The 21,224-nt window shown below is 36.2% G+C and overlaps 1 protein-coding gene across 1 annotated transcript in view; it reads left to right on the top strand.

Annotated features, from left to right (window-relative positions):
- LOC126457511 (DNA-directed RNA polymerase, mitochondrial) overlaps window positions 1–21,224 on the top strand; it is a 293,196-nt gene that overhangs the window by 137,659 nt on the left and 134,313 nt on the right. Inside the window, exons 10-11 of the mRNA XM_050093848.1 lie at window positions 6,893–6,981; window positions 19,925–20,087. Of these exons, the coding sequence (XP_049949805.1) occupies window positions 6,893–6,981; window positions 19,925–20,087 (252 nt within the window). The remainder of the gene's footprint in view (window positions 1–6,892; window positions 6,982–19,924; window positions 20,088–21,224) is intronic.

The following is a 21,224-nucleotide window of genomic DNA, read 5'->3' as shown; positions in this document are numbered from 1 at the left end:
AAGTATCATAACCCTGTGGAAGACCCAGGTGCAAAACCTGCCCAATCCACCCAACCAGCACTCATTATTTCAGTCCTGTCACTGTGTTATCCTACCCCATCAGGGCCAAGCCACCTGTGAAAGCAGCCGTGTCATTTACCACATCTGCTGCAATCATTATGCAGCTTTTTATATTTGTACAGCTACCAGTCAACTGTCTGCCAGGTTAAATGGCCACTGCTAAACTGTTGCTGAGAGCAAAGTAGACCAACCTGCAGCACAACATGCAGCTGAACATATCACACTTGATTTCAATGGCTGCTTCACTACCCAAGCAAGCCATCTGGATCTTTCCCAACACCACCAGCATTTCTGAACTGCGCAGATTGGCAATCCAGTCCCTCCACCAGACAGCATTCGTCTCCCTCCTCTTCTGTGCACTGCTATCCCCCTCCCTCACTCCTCTAGATTGCTGTTGGTATCCCACATGATAGTTGCATTCTGGCACAAGTTACCAGAGTTGGTGCTCGTGTATGCTTGAGGTGTGCTTGCTTGTGTGTGTGAATGGAGTATGTCTCTCTTTTACTGCTGAAGTCTGGGGCTGAAAGTTATATGTAAGAGTCTTTTAATTGTGCCTGTCTGCAACTTGACATTTGACATGTCTTCTTGACGGTAACTAGTACTCTGTCTTTTCCTATATTGTTAATATTATGAAAAGGATAGACTGTTAATGGAGATCTTGAGACACAGGCAGCCACAACAAAAAGACTTATAAACAAGTAAGATGTCTAAGTCAAAAGAAGGCATTTTGGCTGAAAGATTACTTTTTTAGCGTTATTTTTTTTGTGCCAGTCTGTGACTTACGAAAATGTAATTCAGCTGCGAAAGATTCTTACCAGCTAGGATTAATTATAGGACGTATAGATAATCCAAATAAAAGCAACACATTTTGTCATGGGTTTATGTAGCAAGTGCAAGGACATTGTGGAGATGCCCATCAAATTCCAGCAGCAGATGCTACAAGAGGAGATTTCTGCATCTTCTATGGCATTACTCTTAAAATTCTGAGAGTGTAAATTCCCAAAAGGGCATAACAACATATTAGTTTTTCCTACATTGAACCCATGAAATGACTATCATGGAAGAAATCAGAGAAAGAGTGCACCTGCAGGCTTAGGAAAAATGATTTTTCCCATGCACCATCTGTAAACTGAAGAGAAGAGAAGTGGGGGGGATAATAGTGATGCCAGAAGTATACCCATCCATACACTGCAAGGCAATTTGTGGAGTGTAGATATAGATGTAATGCACAGCATTTATTATTCAACTCCCCATTAAGAATGTTGTACAACCTCACTGGGAATCCTAAGGATATAAAACAAAACCACCAACCTGACTGGATTATCCCTTTCAGTTTAACTCTTATCAAAGGTATTTACTATTGTAATTATTAATGAATTAACTTTGATCATTCAGAAGCTGTGTTGTCTTAACATTTTATGGGAACATTTAAAATGTGCAAAAATACTGAAAGTAATTTAAAATAACAAGACATAATAATGTAAAAAAGACATAAACCATTTGTTTCAAATAATTAAACAGATAAAATTTAAAGTGAAAATGATAAAACCGTAATTCCACCTTGGCTGCAGTCGTCTATTATTTTTATATAATTTAAATCATATGCTGATAAAATAGTTCATGGTTATGCATAAAACTTCAGATTATCAAATAATTAGTAGTCTAGTATACTAAAAGAATTATAGTTTATTTGTATAAACTAACCACAAAAGTCACAGCACTGTGTTTTTTATTTATTCATTTATCGTAGTAAATAAACTTTACTGTTAAATTTAGTATTCTGGTGATCTGTCTTGTTTGACATATGCCCTTCGGCCACTAAAATTACTTAATTAGTGTTTGCATTGTTGTACTTCACAGTTTAATTATGTGTTCACTATCATAATTATATTGTTATGGACTGCAACACAGCTTTTCATATATCCAAATAAATAACATTAACCTCAGTGGAATGTCTTAATTACACTGGAATTATGAAACTACATTTCAGTTAGCACCTAATACATAATATTGTACTGCACAATTAATGGTAAATGAAATGAAAACCATACATGCCCAAATACTGTCCACTTAATTGTGTTATTGGTGAGGCATTGACTGTCCCGTTTCATCACCACCACCACCATATTATTATTATTGTTATTATTAATATTATCTTACTTTCTTTTCTCAGACGTTATGTCTGGTCAAAAATGGAAAGTGACGCGGACCTTGATCAAGCGTGACTTCCTTTTAACTGTACGGTATCTGTTACATTGCATTTAGGAACTTTCGGGTAATTGAACATGTATCAATAATTACAGATTTCTATAGTTGTATATATAAGTTTGGATGTAGCTGTATTGCGTTGGTGGATATTGTGTGGTATGACTCCTGTAGTTGATAGTATAATTGATATGATGTCAACTTTATCCTGATGCCACATGTCCTTGACTTCCTCAGCCGTTGGGTGTATTTTTCAATTTTTTCTCCTGTTTTCTTCTGTATATTTGTTGTATTGGGTATGGATATTTCGATTAGTTGTGTTAATTTCTTCTTTTTATTGGTGAGTATGATGTCAGGTTTGTTATGTGGTGGTGTTTTATCTGTTATAATGCTTCTGTTCCAGTTTAATTTGTATTCATCATTCTCCAGTACATTTTGTGGTGCATACTTGTATGTGGGAACGTGTTGTTTTATTAGTTTATGTAGTATGGCAAGTTGTTGTTGTATTATTTTTGCTACATTGTCATGTCTTCTGGGGTATTCTGTATTTGCTAGTATTGTACATCCGCTTGTGATGTGATCTACTGTTTCTATTTGTTGTTTGCAAAGTCTGCATTTATCTGTTGTAGTATTGGGATCTTTAATAATATGCTTGCTGTAATATCTGGTGTTAATTGTTTGATCCTGTATTGCAATCATGAATCCTTCCATCTCACTGTATATATTGCCTTTTCTTAGCCATGTGTTGGATGCGCCTTGATCAATGTGTGGCTGTGTTAGATGATACGGGTGCTTGCCATGTAGTGTTTTCTTTTTCCAATTTACTTTCATCGTATCTGTTGATGTTATGTGATCTAAAGGGTTGTAGAAGTGGTTATGAAATTGCAGTGGTGTAACCGAAGTATTTATATGAGATGTGATCTAAAGGGTTGTAGAAGTGGTTATGAAATTGCAGTGGTGTAACCGATGTATTTATATGAGTGATATCTTTGTGTATTTTGCTAGTTTCTGTTTGTTCTATAAAGAATTTTCTTAAATTGTCTACCTGTCCATAATGTAGGTTTTTTTATGTCGATAAATCCCCTTCCTCCTTCCTTCCTGCTTAATGTGAGTCTTTCTGTTGCTGAATGTATGTGATGTATTCTATATTTGTGGCATTGTGATCGTGTAAGTGTATTGAGTGCTTCTAGGTCTGTGTTACTCCGTTTCACTACTCCAAATGAGTAGATCAATATTGGTATAGCATAAGTATTTATAGCTTTTGCCTTGTTTCTTGCTGTCAATTCTGTTTTCAGTATTTTTGTTAGTCTTTGTCTATGTGTTTCCTTTAGTTCTTCTTTAATATTTGTATTATCTATTCCTATTTTTTGTCTGTATCCTAGATATTTATAGGCATCTGTTTTTTCCATCGCTTCTATGCAGTCGCTGTGGTTATCCAATATGTAATCTTCTTGTTTAGTGTGTTTTCCCTTCACTATGCTATTTTTCTTACATTTGTCTGTTCCAAAAGCCATATTTATATCATTGCTGAATACTTCTGTTATCTTTAGTAATTGGTTGAGTTGTTGATTTGTTGCTGTCAGTAGTTTTAGATCATCCATGTATAGCAAATGTGTGATTTTGTGTTGGTATGTTCCAGTAATATTGTATCCATAATTTGTATTATTTTGCATGTTGGATAGTGGTTTCAGAGCAAGACAGAACCAGAAAGGACTTAATGAGTCTCCTTGGTATATTCCAAGCTTAATCTGTATTGGCTGTGATGTGATATTATTTGAATTTGTTTGGATATTAAGTGTGGTTTTCCAATTTTTCATTACTATGTTTAGGAACTGTATCAATTTAGGATCTACTTTGTATATTTCCAATATTTGTAGTAACCATGAGTGTGGTACGCTATCAAAAGCTTTTTGGTAATCAATGTATGCGTAGTTTTAGCTTGGTATGTCACCTCTGCATCTATTATCAGTTGCTCTTTACATCCTCGTGCTCCTTTGCAACAGCCTTTTTGTTCTTCATTTACAATTTTGTTCTGTGATGTATGTGTCATTAATTTCTGTGTAATGGCTGAAGGTAATATTTTGTATATTGTTGGTAGGCATGTTATGGGCGATATTTTGATGGGTTTGCTGTGTCTGCTTGATCTTTAGGTCTCAGATAAGTTATTCCATGTGTAAGTGTGTCAGGGAATGTGTATGGGTCTGCAATGTAACTGTTAAATAATTTATATCTAAAGACAAAGATGATGTGACTTACCGAACAAAAGTGCTGGCAGGTTGATAGACACACAAACAAACAGAAACATACATACAAAATTCTAGCTTTCGCAACAAACGGTTGCTTCGTCAGGAAAGAGGGAAGGAGAGGGAAATACGAAAGGATGTGGGTCTTTCCCTCTCCTTCCCTCTTTCCTGACGAAGCAACCGTTTGTTGCGAAAGCTAGAATTTTGTGTGTATGTTTGTGTTTGTTTGTGTGTCTATCGACCTGCCAGCACTTTCGTTTGGTAAGTCACATCATCTTTGTTTTTAGATATATTTTTCCCACGTGGAATGTTTCCCTCTATTATATTGTTAAATAATTTTGTTAGATGTGAATGTGTTGAGGTGAACTTCTTTAGCCAGAAATTTGCTATTTTATCTTTTCCAGGGGCTTTCCAATTGTGAGTGGAATTAATTGCTTGGGTGACTTCATGTTGCAAAATTATCACTTCAGGCATTTGTGGTATCATCTTGTATGCATCTGTTTCTGCTTGTATCCACCGTGCATGCCTGTTATGCTGCACCGGGTTTGACTGCATGTTGCTCCAGAAGTGTTCCATGTCTGTTATGTTTGGTGGATTGTTTATTTTAATGTGTGTGTTATCTATCGTCAGGTAAAATTTCTTTTGGCTTGTGTTGAATGTTTGGTTTTGTTTCCTTCTATTTTCACTTTTTTTGTATGTTCTAAGTCGTTTGGCCAATGCTTGTAATTTCTGCTTCTTTTCATCTAATTGCTCTATCGCTTCTTGTTGTGAGATTTTACCTAACCTTTTTCGTTTTTTGTCTGACATTTCATTTGTTATAAATTGTGTTAGCTGTCCGATGTATTTTCTCAGTTTTGCTATTCTGGTCTGTAGCCTATGTTGCCATGCTGGTTTTGTGGGTTTCTTCTGTGTGTTGGTTGGTTCTAGTTATTATTATCTTTCCTTTCTCAGACCTTAGGTCTGGTTCGGAATGAAAGTGACGCGGACCATGATCAAGCGTCACTTCCTTTTAACTGTACGGTATATGTTACATTGCGTTTAGGAACTTTCGGGTAATTGAACATGTATCAATAATAACGGATTTCTGAAGTTGTATATATAAGTTTGGATGTAGCTGAATTGCATTGATGTACTGGTGGATATTGCGTGGTATGACTCCTGTAGTTGAAAGTACAATTGGTATAATGTCAACTTTATCCTGATGCCACATGTCCTTGACTTCCTCAGCCAGTTGGATGTAGTTTTCAATTTTTTCTCCTGTTTTCTTCTGTATATTTGCTGTATTGGGTATGGATATTTCAATTAGTTGTGTTAATTTCTTCTTTTTATAGGTGAGTATGATGTCAGGTTTGTTATGTGGCGTTGTTTTATCTGTTATAATGGTTCTGTTCCAGTATAATTTGTATTCATCATTCTCCAGTACATTTTGTGGTGTATACTTGTATGTAGGAACATGTTGTTTTAAAAGTTTATGTTGTAAGGCAAGCTGTTGATGTATTATTTTTGCGACGTTGTCATGTCTTCTGGGGTATTCTGTATTTGCTAGTATTGTACATCAGCTTGTGATGTGATTTACTGTTTCTATTTGTTGTTTGCAAAGTCTGCATTTATCTGTTGTGGTATTGGGATCTTTAATAATATGCTTGCTGTAATATCTGGTGTTTATTGTTTGATCCTGTATTGCAATCATGAATCCTTCTGTCTCACTGTATATATTGCCTCTTCTTAGCCATGTGTTGGATGCGTCTTGATCGATGTGTGGCTGTGTTAGATGATACGGGTGCTTGCCATGTAGTGTTTTCTTTTTCCAATTTACTTTCTTTGTATCTGTTGATGTTATGTGATCTAAAGGGTTGTAGAGGTGGTTATGAAATTGTAGTGGTGTAGCCGATGTATTTATGTGGGTGATTGCTTTGTGTATTTTGCTAGTTTCTGCTCGTTCTAGAAAGAATTTTCTTAAATTGTCTACCTGTCCATAATGTAGGTTTTTTATGTCGATAAATCCCCTTCCTCCTTCCTTTCTGCTTAATGTGAATCTTTCTGTTGCTGAATGTATGTGTTGTATTCTATATTTGTGGCATTGTGATCGTGTAAGTGTATTGAGTGCTTCTAGGTCTGTGTTACTCCATTTCACTACTCCAAATGAGTAGGTCAATATTGGTATAGCATAGGTATTTATAGCTTTTGTCTTGTTTCTTGCTGTCAATTCTGTTTTCAGTATTTTTGTTAGTCTTTGTCTGTTATTATTATTATTATTATTATTATTATTATTATTACTATTACTATCATCATCACCATCACTATCAGAATAGAATTTTATAATGAGACATCATTGTGACAAGTATGAGACATTGTTTACTCATGTAATTTTAAATTTCTTATAGGAAATTCGGAAGCTTGCTGAAGGATCTGAGACCTTCAGTCCTACACTGAGTGTTTTGCATAAAGGTATTGCACAGCAAGTGCGAGCAAGGTACAGTAAGTTATTTTCTTCTGCAAGCTATTTTACCAAAAATGTGTAATAATGAAATTATGTGTAATTATAATTTTAGACACCATTATTTGTTAACAGCAGAAACTAGTATATAGGTCTTATTCAGGATACAGGATAAAAGAGCATACAGCATAGGTCTGGACTTTCATGGGTTGTGCGTGAGAGACCTTTTGGTTGGTTTAGGATTTAATTTGAGATTTAAGGTAAATTCAGATAGCTCAGTTGCTGCAACATGCCTAAAAGAATCCAAACATTTGGAATGAAGCTGAAATCTTACATGCAGTTTTAATCTGTCGTCAGAAGGTGTATTTAAACTCAATTGAAGAGGAAGATATTTTATTTAAGAAGTTGAAACAATTAACTTGAGCAATAGCTGGGAAATGAAAGTTTGTACTTTCTATAAATGACCATTACAAAAGAAAGCTGTCCATAGTATGAAAATGTAAATGGAAGTATCACATTTCAGGATCCTACGCATCATCCTTCAGAAGTAAGAAAGAAAGGAAGACATGCAGAAAAATGAAGAAGTGTGATATTTATGACCAGAGATTAAGAGCGGCATAAAAGTCAAAGGGAGGAAAGGACATTAATAAGAGACTTCTAGTTTCATTTTAAATTTCCATACCCTTACATAATATTTGGTGAACATCCATATGTAGACACTAACACCCAAAATGTTCAATCATATAACTTCTGTCAGCTTTATCACGATTCCAGGTTTTTGCAAATATGTACAATGTACAGATTTGCAAAAAAACTGGAATATACATTGTACATTCACCTCTCGCTACCCTAGTTTGGTGACTCAAGTATAAAACCGTAAATTAGAAGATTTAATGCTAATTTTTCTTCGGTTCTGTGTATGTGTAAAATAGGTTGTCCCACTGTACATTGTATATTACACTGTCCTCAGCCACCACCAGAAGCAAAGAGCAAGTATAACAGTTTTTTCTGTATGTTTAGTAATAATTTTAGTGTGTACAGGATACTAAAATTATCACCAGTGGATGGATTGAACATCATCTTTTATATTGTGGCATATGACAATGTCCAAAGCCAGGTAGATACTTTTTTGTATTTTTATTTATGTAGGCTGTTGTAACTGACTGATCTGTAGCATAGCCCAAGTTGTAGGTTGGGTTGAAAGGCAACTGTTTCATTGTTCTTATGAAGCAAGCAAATGACAGAGTTACTGGTAAGGTTGAAAGGTGACAGTTTGGTTCTGGATTAGCTAAGTCAATGAACGTGATTCATGGGTACTACCATAATTCTCATTGTGACTCATGTTTTATGTGCATTGCATTTTGATCAGTTCTTACCTTCTGCCATGTTGATGGCACCATTGGTGGTGGCGGCATGTTCAATATTCCCACACCTGGTGCTTAGGACAGATATTACATTTTAACCGTGCAACAGAAAAACGTGGTTTTGGAATTGAGTATTACACAGAGGGTCATTTGCAAGTTGTGAACTGATTACAGAATGGAGCAGTAAGGTTGAATTAGTACTCTGTGTTTGGGAGTCATAGATTTTGAGCAAGATTTTGTACTCATTTCTCAGGAATCTGATATCCTAAGGCATTGGTTCAACCTGAAGGATATAGACATTGTTAAAAGGAGGTGACATTTTGCACTTTTGCTGTAATCATTTTATTTCATTATTACAGTAAAAGTGGAAATGGCCACCTTTTTTTTAGTAAATTTGTTGCTGTGGTACCTGCTATGAAGAAATATACATTGCTGCTGCAACTAACATTAGGCTTCTTCAAGATAGTAATTCAGATTGAAAAAGGAGTCAGTTGCTGGGATTTCATTTCAAGGAAACTACTCTCATTGACAAATAGAGGAAATTTTTAGATCCTTATATTGAGAATACAAAAAGGAATATGCCTTAGTGGGACATACCAGAACCACCTTACTCTTGCTGAAGACGTCTTACTGAGGAGATTTGAACTAACAAACCATTAACTGTATTTGATTAACATTACATTACACTACCTACTGCACTACTGAAACTTCTTGGCAGATTAAAACTGTGTGCCGGACCGAGACTCGAACTCGGGCACACAGTTTTAATCTGCCAGGAAGTTTCATATCAGTGCACACTCTGCTGTAGAGTGAAAATTTCATTCTACTGCACTATTGTTTGCCTCTAGTTCAGATGAGGTTCATCTGTTAATTGAAAAATTTAATACACCATGTTTGAAAGTTTACAGTCGGTGTGTATTGCAAATTTTAACTCACGGCATTGAGAGGAGAACTTTTATTACGAAAATCATTAAAAAACTGAGAGTTGCACAGTGAGTTGCAGAGACATGCCTGGTGGGAACCATATTGAGAGGTAAAAAAAAGAACAAATATCTCAAGGAACAGGCTTAAGGCAAAGAAATAATTATTTTTATTTTTATTTATTGGTATGTTCCTCTAAACAAACGTTTTCCTCCAGTATAACAAATACCTGGAAATTAATACATCTGTTACATAAGATATTAATTTATCCCCTCAGGATGTCCCTCCAGGCGTTTCGATCTTATACATTTTCCTCCTCTGTGCCATTCTTCTCCTTTTAATTGTACATTTTGAGGCAGGTGGTCATAGGGCGTCTCCTTCTCTTCTTTCCGTCTGTTTCCCATTCCAGGATTGTTTTTGGTATTCTGGCTTCCTTCATTCTTCTTACATGCCCGTACCATTGTAACTTCTTTTTGTCCATCACCTCATGTATTCTTTCTCTTATTTCCATTCTCTTTATTATTTCATCATTTCTTATTTTCTGTTTTCTTAGAAATTCTTGCTGATCTTCTCCAGAAGTCCATTTCCACTGCTTGTAGTTTTTTTACATGTTTCAGGTTAGTAGTCCATGTCTCCACTCCATACATAACTATGCTCTCTAGTATTGCTTTATACACAATTCTTTTGGTTCACTTTATTATATGTCTGCTCCATAAGACTGAGTTTGATACTCCAGTGACCTTCCTTCCACTGCTAATTCTTTTATTAATTTCTACCTTTGATTTTCCCTCCATCTCAAAAATGGGTCCCAAACAACAGAAAGTATTGACTGTCTTAATTCTCATACCCTCTATGGATAAGTCAACTGGATCATTAGTGAGGTAATTTGTTTTATGATGATTAATCTTCAATCTGCAGTTTCTGTATGCTATTGTTAACTGATTAAACATGTAATTTGCATCACCCTCATCTTGTGCTGTAACTACTTGATCATCAACAAATAGTAGGTTATGTAAATAAACTCCATCTTTAATTTCTAGGCCCATCCCATTGCATTTATGAGACTATATCTTCAGATTTACGTCTATATAGATTTTAAATCATGTTGGTGGTAAGGGGAAGTCTTGTAACAGCTCCCTGGTTGTTCTAAGTTTCTGTGGAAGTGTATTACCAATTTTTGCTTGACATACGTTGTCTTTATATATTTCCAGTTTTATTTTAATTAAAGGATGCTTTATGTTCACCATGTGTAATGCTCTACAAAGTAGTTTTCTTGGGACAATATCATATGCTTTTTCTAAACCTATGAAAATTAATCCTATGTTTTTTGATTTTTTCCTACATTTCTCTAATATCTGTTGTAATGTGAAAAAATGGTCTGCACATGATCTACCGGCTGTGAAGCCACATTGTTCTTCTTGTGTTTTAAAATTTATTTCCAGCTTATTTTTAATTATTTTCCCAAAGATTCTCATTAATGTGTGTATAACACAAATTCCTCAATAGTTCAAGCAGCTTTTGTGATCCCCTTTCTTAATTATTATATTAATATATCCTATCTTCATTTCCTTGGATATTGAATCTCATTGTAACATTTTATTGAATAACTGTTTTATTAGTTTCACAATCTTATTACCACCATTTTTTTAAGAACTCCAGATTGATACTTCCTGGTCTAGGTGATTTACCATTCTTCCCTGTTATGAGTACCTCGCTCACCTTGCTTTCTAAAATTTGTACCTCCTACCCTTCCTGTTACTTTCCTTCTACTGTTCCTTTCTCCAGATATTCTTCTCTATCCTCATTTAATCATTTCCAGAAATATTCTTCCCATTCCTTTGGTATTATCAGTCGAAGATCAGTTTTGGCTTTCATCTCCTTTTGAAGCCCCATTAATACTGACCACACTTCATTCACTCTCCCAAATCCTAGTTTGCTATTGACATTAATGCATGTCCTTTCCCATGCTTTTGCTGTACTTGTTTTTTTTTCATCACATCATTCTTTTCCATGTAGACTGTTCTTGTTGCTTCTGATTTATCATTCAACCACTGGTTTGAATGTGTTCCTCTTTTATTTAATTGTCACCTCTATTTCCTCCGACCACCATTCTGCTGTACGGCTGTGGTTGTTTTCCCTTATGCTCAACACTTCTCTTGCTATATTTATAACATTGGTTTTTATGTATTCATATATTTCCTATGTACTTCCCTCTAATTATGTCCTTTCCATTCTGGCAGCAAAGAATGTCGTATACTTTCATCTTGTAGGCTGTCAATATTGAATTGTAGATTTTGACATTTCTCAGCACTATTCGTTTTGGTGTTGTTAATATCATTCTTTGCAGTCTTACAAGGCCAAAAACTCTTCATTTGTACTAGATAAGGGCTTAATCGACACTTGGCTCCTCTATAAGATCTAACATCTGCTTCCTTGCATCTACTTGTGTGTCTAATGATGATATAATCTATTATAGAATGGAGTTCCTAGTATTCTGATGCCAAGTATATTTTTAAATGTCCTTATGTTTGAAAAATGTGTCGGTAATTTTCAGATCAAACTGTTCACAAATCAGTCATTCTCCATTGTCATTACATTCTGTCTCTCCGTGTTTTCCCACTGTCGTACATGATTCTGTAATTCCTACACTTCCATTCATATCGCCCATGATAATCAGTTCCTTCCTCCTTGGGATTTTTTCTACAGTTTCCCTAAGGATTATCCTGAAAGTATCTTTTTCCTGGTCTCTTGTATCTTTCATGAGTACATGTACACCAACAATTACAACGTCCCTGGCAAATAGTAATTTCAATCATAATAACATGTTCATTAATAAATTCCAAAATTTTTGTTCTCTTTCTCCATGCTTTCTTTATCATAATGGAGATTCCTGCTTTGGGTCTTACCACTTTGGACACACCACTCAAAATATGTACATAATTACCAAGTTGTTGTTCTCCTTTGCCTTTCTCTTGGTTTCAGAGAGTACAACATCCATTTTGAACATGTCAATTTCTGTTGCTAATGTATTCAGTTTTGTGGAGATACCATGCACATTCCAGCATCCTAATGTCATTTTCCATTTTTTTTGCCTGTTTGTTGCCCATGATTTCAATTTTTCTGAGGCATATAATTACGTTTTTTAGTACTTTAACTTTTTCACATGAGTGAGGAGTTGGCCCACTGCCCAACCCATAACCTGAGGGACCAGGTAATTTATTCTTAAAGTTCCCTTGCTTATAGTCTTTGATAAGCAAATATCATGCTACAAAGAGGCAGCTTCTAGTTTTGGTCCATCCTGGGTATTTTATTTCCCTGGTACCCACTATCCCTGTCAAGCATTCCCCTATCCATTCTTTGGGAGGCGCCCGATGGGAGACTAGCAATTGTACATGGAAATAAATAAATAATTATAATTGTAATGAAAATGAAATTTAGGTGGTTGGGTCATATAACCAGGAAAATGGATGACTGATGGACAAAAGAAATTTTTTATATTGTATATGCAGGCCTGGGCCCCTGCATATTTGGCCAGTGCACTCATGGTTACGTTTCGTGGGCCAGGTACGGCCCCTGCCGTACCACAGGAGGTTGTTCATCAACAGAAGAGCCGCTGAGCTGTTTACCACCAAGCCTTCTACAGCTGCCGCAGCATCTGGGAGCACAGTCTGCACTGATACATGGTGTGCAGGTTGCAGTAAACAGCGCTGCACTTTTGCCCATGCAGTCACATGTTCATCTGGCAATACACCTGTACACCTCGACTGATAGGTGCTTAAGTTGCTGCATTGCCTCTCAATGGCCAGTTCAGCTCTGAGCTGCTAGCTGTCACACAGTGCTGCCTTGCACCTTTGCCTGGATCACAGCTGCTGGGCACCCATCAGCTGCCCCGGAAGGCCCCACTTCATTGGACCTGCTGCTTGATTGACCATGATCTCACAGCCTCGTGGGACCTTAGTGCTGCACATCTACACACTTACCTGTACATTATCACTACAGATGTTCATTGACTTTGTCATAGTAAGCATCTACAACACATTGTCATAGATGGACATTCAGTTGTACTCATGTGTGGACCTTTATCCTCTAAAGCTGTACTGAGTTAGTTCATGGTCAATAAACAAACAGTTGTTATTCCCAGTTCCTGGATATAAGTCACTACCTTGGTACACCATTTGGCCAAGGATAGTTCTTATTATTTTAAAGGATGATGAAAGACCAAGACAAAACCCAATGGAAGGTGGATAGATGGCATTATAAAACATCCAAGAGCAACGTAGATGCTTATAGCTAGAGAAAGTGATGCGTGATAAAATGTAAAGGAGGCATTTCTTTGGTAGTAGATGTCAAATGGATTATTATTGTTACTGTTATTATTATTATTATTATTATTATTGATTATTCCCATTTAAAGAGAGCGTTTGAACTTGAATTCCTTTATAATGATTGTTTATGTTTTTTCTGAGCCCAAATTATCTTCATGTGTTCACTGTGTTGTTTCTTTTGCGCCGCTGTCCATTTGCATCCTGGTCTCTTCTGTGTTGTGGTGTCAAATTTGTTTTTTGATGATGTTCCTGAGTTCAGTTCTATTTTCTGCATCGTTTACTGTTATGTGTACTTGTCTGAGGTCCTCTTCAACTTCTTTCATCCAATTTGTTTTTCCCCTGCCTGAGTTGATGACTTTAAGAATTCACTTTGAAATTCTGTTTTCATTCATCCTGTGGATATGTCCGTAGAACTGCATTCTCCGTTTCCTTATTTTATCCGTAATCTTGTCTGTGTATTTATATAATTCTGATGTTGGTCTCTTCCAGATTCCTTGCTCTTGTATCAGGCCAAAAATTTTCCTGAGAATTTTCCTTTCTTGTTTCTCTATTTCTTTGATTTTAGTTTGCCCACCTATTCGTGCTGTTTCAGATGAGTACAGTGCCTCCGGAAGTACGACATTGTTGTAGTGCCTCAATTTTGCGTTAATGGATATGGACTTTTTGTTATAATAGTTCCACATGAATTTATATGCTTTCTGTAGCTTTTTTATTCTTTCCTCATAGGCCTTTAGGTTGATCCCTGATGGCTGGGTGATTTCTCCCAGGTACTTAAAATGTGGTACTTGCACGATTTTCCCATGGGTTGCCACAATAGGCAATTTATCTTGTGACACTCTTTCTATGTATTGGGTTTTCTCATATGAAATTTGCTGGCCAGTTCTTTGTGCAATTTCGTGTAACTTATCTATGGCGTTAGTGGCTTCTTTTCTATTATTTGTGAGGATTGCAAGGTCTTCTGCAAAGGCTAAATACTTCACATTGAATCTATTATCTTTTCTAATGCCAATTTGGATTCCTTTGACTTCTTTTTCCCAAGTCCTGATGATTTTTTTCAAAAATTATATTAAAGAGTAATGGTGAAAGTCCGTCACCCTGTCGCACTCCAGTTTGGATTTCAAATAGTTCAGAGATATTCCCCATAAATTTAACCTTGGAGACTGTGTCAGTTAATGTTTTTGCCGAGTGATTGCTCTTGTCTTTCTGTTAATTCTGAATTCTTCCAGCATGTTGCAGAGCGCTACTCTGTCTATTGAGTCGTAGGCCTTTTTAATATCTACAAAAGTGACCACTGTGTTTTGCGTGTTTCTCATCTGGAGAATCATTTTTAGATTCCAGATCTGTTCTATGCAAGGTTGTCCCTTGCGAAAACTAGCCTGGTATTCTCCTATTTGTGGGTCAGCTTGTTCTTCTAATCTGTTCATGAGAACTTTTGATAGGATTTTATATATGACCGGCACAAGTGGGATACCCCTGTAATTATTTGGTTCAGTTTTGTTGGAGTGGATGGATGAGTGTGCATGTCCATTCAGAAGGGATCTGTTCTGTTTCCCAAATGTTTAATATAATTTTGTGGATTTTTCCTGTTAATCTTTCATCATTTAGTTTCCATAGTTCTGCAATAATTCCATCTTCTCCTGGGGCTCTATTGTTTTTCAGAGTCTTGATAATTTCTACTATTTCGTTGGTGGTTGGTGGTTTAGCATCGGGATTTGGTGTAGATGTCTGGTAGTGAATATTCTCTGTATGTCTTTTGCAGCTGAGAAGTTTGTTGAAATAGTCTGCGAGAATTTGGCAGTTATTCTTCATGTTAGTTTCTAGTGAACCATCCGGTTTCTTGAAGCAAAGGTTGGGTGGCTGGTATCCTGCAATATGTTCTTTAAACGTCTTATAAAAATTCCTGGTGTTGTTCTTCTTAAAGTCTTGTTCTATCTTATCTAGTCGCCGTTTGTCATAATTTCTTTTTTCCCTCCGAATAGTTTTCGAGGTTTGTTTTCGGATTACTAGAAATTGTTGCCATTTTTCTGATGTTTTGTGACTATTGAAGTTTTTCCAGGCATTGGTCCTTTCTTCTATTGCTTGGTTGCATATTATTTTCCACCACCTGTGTTTTCTCCTTCTTGGGGGTTGACCCAAGTTCATCGCGGATTTGAGGACATCCACAAGTCCTGTCCAGTTTGTGGTGTTTGTCTGACTAATTTCCTGTAAGATGTTTTCCTTGTTGAGTTTTATGTACTTGGTGTCTGGTCTCAGCACTTTGTTTAGTTTTGACTTTTTTCTGTTGGGTTGTAATCTGGTCTTTATCTGTAGAAGATGGTGGTCTGATTAAAAAAATCCTCTTCTCGTTTTCACATTCAGAATTTCTGCTGTGTTACGCTTGGAGATGGCCACACAATGTTGGGTGACTTCCAAGTATACAGTTTCTTGTTGTGTTTTTTGAATTGTGTTGACATAATTACGAGGCCGAAATTTTCACTAAAGCTTATCAATCCTTCCCCATTCTTGTTGGATCTCTTGTGAGCTGTATGGATTCTGATGATTTTCCTGTATTTTTTTCTCTTTGTCTAATTGTGTGTTAAAGTTTCCTAACAAGATTATTACATGGTGTGTGGCAATTTTGTTTGTTGTCTCTACAAGGTCATTTCAGAAGTCATCCACATTCTGGGGGTTCTTCTTGTTATAGTTCTTTGTCGGTGCGTGTGCGTTGATCAAGGTGTATGCTTTGTTGGCCAATTTGACGGAGACCATTGTTATACGTTCTGAGGCAGACTGGAAGTCAATGACAGAGTCACTGATAGATTTGTAGACTACAAATGCTGTACCAAACTGTCTGAGTCCTTTCTCATTAGTTTTAACTGATGGTTTTCTTTGTAGTTCCTGTAGTAGTCTGTGTCAAAATGGTTTTCATCCGTAAATCGTGTTTCTTGGATTGCAAGGATTTTGATCTGGAATTTTGCAGCATGTCTGTAAGTTGTTTGATCTTGCCCAGTTTGAAGAGAGTATTAGTATTAAGTGTACCAATGAAATGTCTTTGTTTTGTGCGTAATAATTTGGACGTCGTCTGGTTCTCAACCTTAGGTGTAACATGATGCTCCTGGTCCCCCAGAATCCAATGACCAGGTAAAGCCAGCCTTGCGACTGATGCCCGGGGTAGTGGATTCATTCCTTGTGTTATCATCATGTTTGGTTTTCAAGTTGAAAACTAACTTGGTCATGGTCCTTCCAAGGAAAGATCACGAGGAATATAACTTGATTGTTGAGATCAAGAAGGTTGCTGTAGCTGCACCATCTAGGCAAACAGATGCTGACCCCTAACCGCTGGATACCAGGCAGACGTTAGTGGATTTCGGTTGTCAGTTTGGGTCCACCCCGGGTATTATATTTCCCCGGTATCCTCCATATCTGGAGAGCATTCCCCTATCCGCCACCTGGGGAGGTGCCTGATGGTAGACTATCAACTCCACACGGGATTGTTGTTATTATTATTATTATTATTATTATTATTATTCTTTCTTTTCTCAGACGTTATGTCTGGTCAAAAATGGAAAAGTGACGCGGACCTCGATAAAGCGTGACTTCCTTTTAACTGTACGTTATATGTTACATTGCATTTAGGAACTTTTGGGTAATTGAACATGTATCAATAATTACAGATTTCTGTAGTTCTATATATAAGTTTGGATGTAGCTGTATTGCTTTGATGTTCTGGTGGATATTGTGTGGTATGACTCCTGTAGTTGATAGTATAATTGGTATAATGTCATCTTTATCCTGATGCCACATGTCCTTTACTTCCTCAGCCAGTTGGATGTAGTTTTCAATTTTTTCTCCTGTTTTGTTTTGTATATTTGTTGTATTGGGTATGGATATTTTGATTAGTTGTGTTAATTTCTTCTTTTTATTGGTGAGTATGATGTCAGGTTTGTTATGTGGTGTTGTTTTATCTGTTATAATGGTTCTGTTCCAGTATAATTTGTATTCATCATTCTCCAGTACATTTTGTGGTGCATACTTGTATGTGGGAACATGTTGTTTTATAAGTTTATGTTGTAAGGCAAGCTGTTGATGTATTATTTTTGCTACATTGTCATGCCTTCTGGCGTATTCTGTATTTGCTAGTATTGTACATCCGCTTGTGATGTGATCTACTGTTTGTATTTGTTGTCTGCAAAGTCTGCATTTATCTGTTGTGGTGTTGGGGTCTTTAATAATATGCTTGCTGTAATATCTGGTGTTTATTGTTTGATCCTGTATTGCAATCATGAATCCTTCCATCTCACTGTATATATTGCCTTTTCTTAGCCATGTGTTGGATGCACCTTGATCGACATGTGGCTGTGTTAGATGATAACGGGTGCTTGCCATGTATTGTTTTCTTTTTCGAATTTACTTTCTTCGTATCTGTTGATGTTATGTGATCTAAAGGGTTGTAGAAGTGGTTATGAAATTGCAGTGGTGTAGCTGATGTATTTATATGAGTGATTGCCTTGTGTATCTTGCTAGTTTCTGCTCGTTCTAGAAAGAATTTTCTTAAGTTGTCTACCTGTCCATAATGTAGGTTTTTTTATGTCAATAAATCCCCTTCCTCCTTGCTTTCTGCTTAATGTGAATCTTTCTGTTGCTGAATGTATGTGATGTATTCTATATTTGTGGCATTGTGATCGTGTAAGTGTATTGAGTGCTTCTAGGTCTGTGTTACTCCATTTCACTACTCCGAATGAGTAGGTCAATATTGGTATAGCATAAGTATTTATAGCTTTTGTCTTGTTTCTTGCCATCAATTCTGTTTTCAGTATTTTTGTTAGTCTTTGTCTATATTTTTCTTTTAGTTCTTCTTTAATATTTGTATTATCTATTCCTATTTTTTGTGTGTATCCTAGATATTTATAGGCATCTGTTTTTTCCATCGCTTCTATGCAGTCGCTGTGGTTATCCAATATGTAATCTTCTTGTTTAGTGTGTTTTCCCTTCACTATGCTATTTTTCTTACATTTGTCTGTTCCAAAAGCCATATTTATATCATTGCTGAATACTTCTGCTATCTTTAGTAATTGGTTGAGTTGTTGATTTGTTGCTGCCAGTAGTTTTAGGTCATCCATGTATAGCAAATGTGTGATTTTGTGTGGGTATGTTCAAGTAATATTGTATCCATTATTTGTATTATTTAGCATGTTGGATAGTGGGTTCAGAGCAAGGCAGAACCAGAAAGGACTTAGTGAGTCTCCTTGGTATATTCCACACTTAATCTGTATTGGCTGTGATGTGATATTATTTGAATTTGTTTGGATATTAAGTGTGGTTTTCCAATTTTTCATTACTATGTTTAGGAACTGTATCAATTTAGGATCTACTTTGTATATTTCCAATATTTGTGGTAACCATGAGTGTGGTACACTATCAAAAGCTTTTTGGTAATCAATGTATGCGTAGTTTTAGCTTGGTATGTCACCTCTGCATCTATTATCAGTTGCTCTTTACATCCTCGTGCTCCTTTGCAACAGCCTTTTTGTTCTTCATTTACAATTTTCTTCTGTGTTGTATGTGTCATTAATTTCTGTGTAATGACTGAAGTTAATATTTTGTATATTATTGGTAGGCATGTTATGGGCGATATTTTGCTGGGTTTGCTTGATCTTTAGGTTTCAGATAAGTTATTCCATGTGTAAGTGTATCAGGGCATGTATATGGGTCTGCAATGTAACTGTTAAATAATTTAGTTAGATGTGAATGTGTTGAGGTGAACTTCTTTAGCCAGAAATTTGCTATTTTATTTTTTCCAGGGGCTTTCCAACTGTGAGTAGAATTAATTGCTTGGGTGACTTCATGTTGCAAAATTATCACTTCAGGCATTTGTGGTATCATCTTGTATGCGTCTGTTACTGCTTGTATCCACCATGCTTGCCTGTTATGCTGTACCGGGTTTGACCATATGTTGCTCCAGAAGTGTTCCATGTCTGTTGTTGAGCAGTTTTGCTCTTTTTATTGAAATGGGAGACTATAGCTACTTTTCTTCCAGTGTTGACTATTTATGATGCTAATTTTTAATCTGACACATGAGACATTTTGTTAAAAGTCTAACATGTCAAACCATACACACTTTTTGGGATAACAGAAACCCTATCTCCATTCTGTATTCCATAAACACATAACTAGTAATGAGTTGCCAGAGGGTTTAACGGCAAGAAATTTCAAATTACAGGATGTATACAATTTTTTCATTTTTATCTCTTTTGCTGCAAGTTAGCTGTGATCAGTATAAAAATTATGCATGTGGTTTTGTATTCTGATTTTTAATGTTTGTTCTACTGTTCTGTGACTGAAACATTTTGTTATTTACAGTGGAAGTACTAATTTGAATATTCTTTGTAGATGTATTATCAAGTTTCGAGAAAAAATGGGAATTATGAACAAAATGGAGCATTTGTACAGTGAATATTTTAAGTGGTACATGAACCCTGTTGGAAACCCGATGAAGAACACCAGAGAAAAATGGCAGTATTTGCTGTATGAAAATATGGAGGGTCCAAGTGTTGTGAGTATACTGTTGAATGCACAATACAAGCACTGTGTATATATTTGTTGCCACCTGCAGTTATAGCCTGTGCTTGTGGTAATACTGCATTGCTACATGTTTTTGCATGTATCATAACTTTTCCTATCCTCACCATATTGAAGTTGGCCTTATGAGGTACTGTCAGATGGTCATTTTGGACACTGGGGGGAAAGGGGGGGGGGATTTTGCACAGTATGGTTTATTTGCTCTTTGCACCTGCATAGCAACGAATTGCCGCTTATTTTCACTTCTGTGTGCCAATTATCTTAAGCCCAAGATTGTACTTCCTGCGTTCTGTGATTTATTTTTGGCTGAATGATTACCTAGGTAAATGTCTGATGAACTGATGAACAGTATCATCAAGTGGAAACTTTCTATTGTTGCACAGGCAGAAAAGTATTATAACTGCAGTTGTCAATGAGATACATGGCCTATGGGACTGAGACAGTTGCTTTCAAGTGTTTTGTATAAAGTTATGAAATAATGATGGCTTTTACAATTTTGTACTGTGGGGGATAATCTTCGACACTGCCAAGAACATATAAAAGCAAAGATGGTGCTAAAGTACAGTGCAGTTATGACCCAGAACTTTTATATAAAGCTCTTCATGATATTCAGTGTGGCAAATTATCATATAGAAAAATGTGTGATTTGTATAGTGTACCTAGATCGACCCTACAAAATAAAATTCTGGAAATACATCCAAAAAAATTGGAAGGACAACCAGTATTAACCGAGGAAGAAGAAGAAGAAGAAGAAGAAGAAGAAGAAGAAATGTTGCATTAAGGTATCTTCAGGGCTACACGTTGGGGATTTTCTTTCACCAAACTGGATATTAGATGTTTAGTGAATGGCTACCTTGATAAATCTAGTCAAAAAGAGAACATATTGTCTAACAGCTTACCAGGAGAAAAACAGGTCCATTTATCCAAGTGACATTTAGAAGATCTCTCTGTTTGCCTGAGCAAAAATATTAAAAGAGATTATGCAGAAGTGAACAAAGCGACAGTTAAAGTGTATTTCTAAAATGTAAATCCAAAGCTGGAAAATCTCCTACCTAGCAAAATAATCAATGTGTGATCTGAGGTTTTCCTGGTGTACAGAAATCTTGACAAT

The sequence above is a fragment of the Schistocerca serialis genome, chromosome 2 (genome assembly GCF_023864345.2).
Source record: "Schistocerca serialis cubense isolate TAMUIC-IGC-003099 chromosome 2, iqSchSeri2.2, whole genome shotgun sequence".
Lineage (NCBI taxonomy): Eukaryota > Metazoa > Arthropoda > Insecta > Orthoptera > Acrididae > Schistocerca > Schistocerca serialis.
Note: the sequence above shows the minus strand (reverse complement) of the source record. Positions and strands in the feature narration are given on the sequence as shown.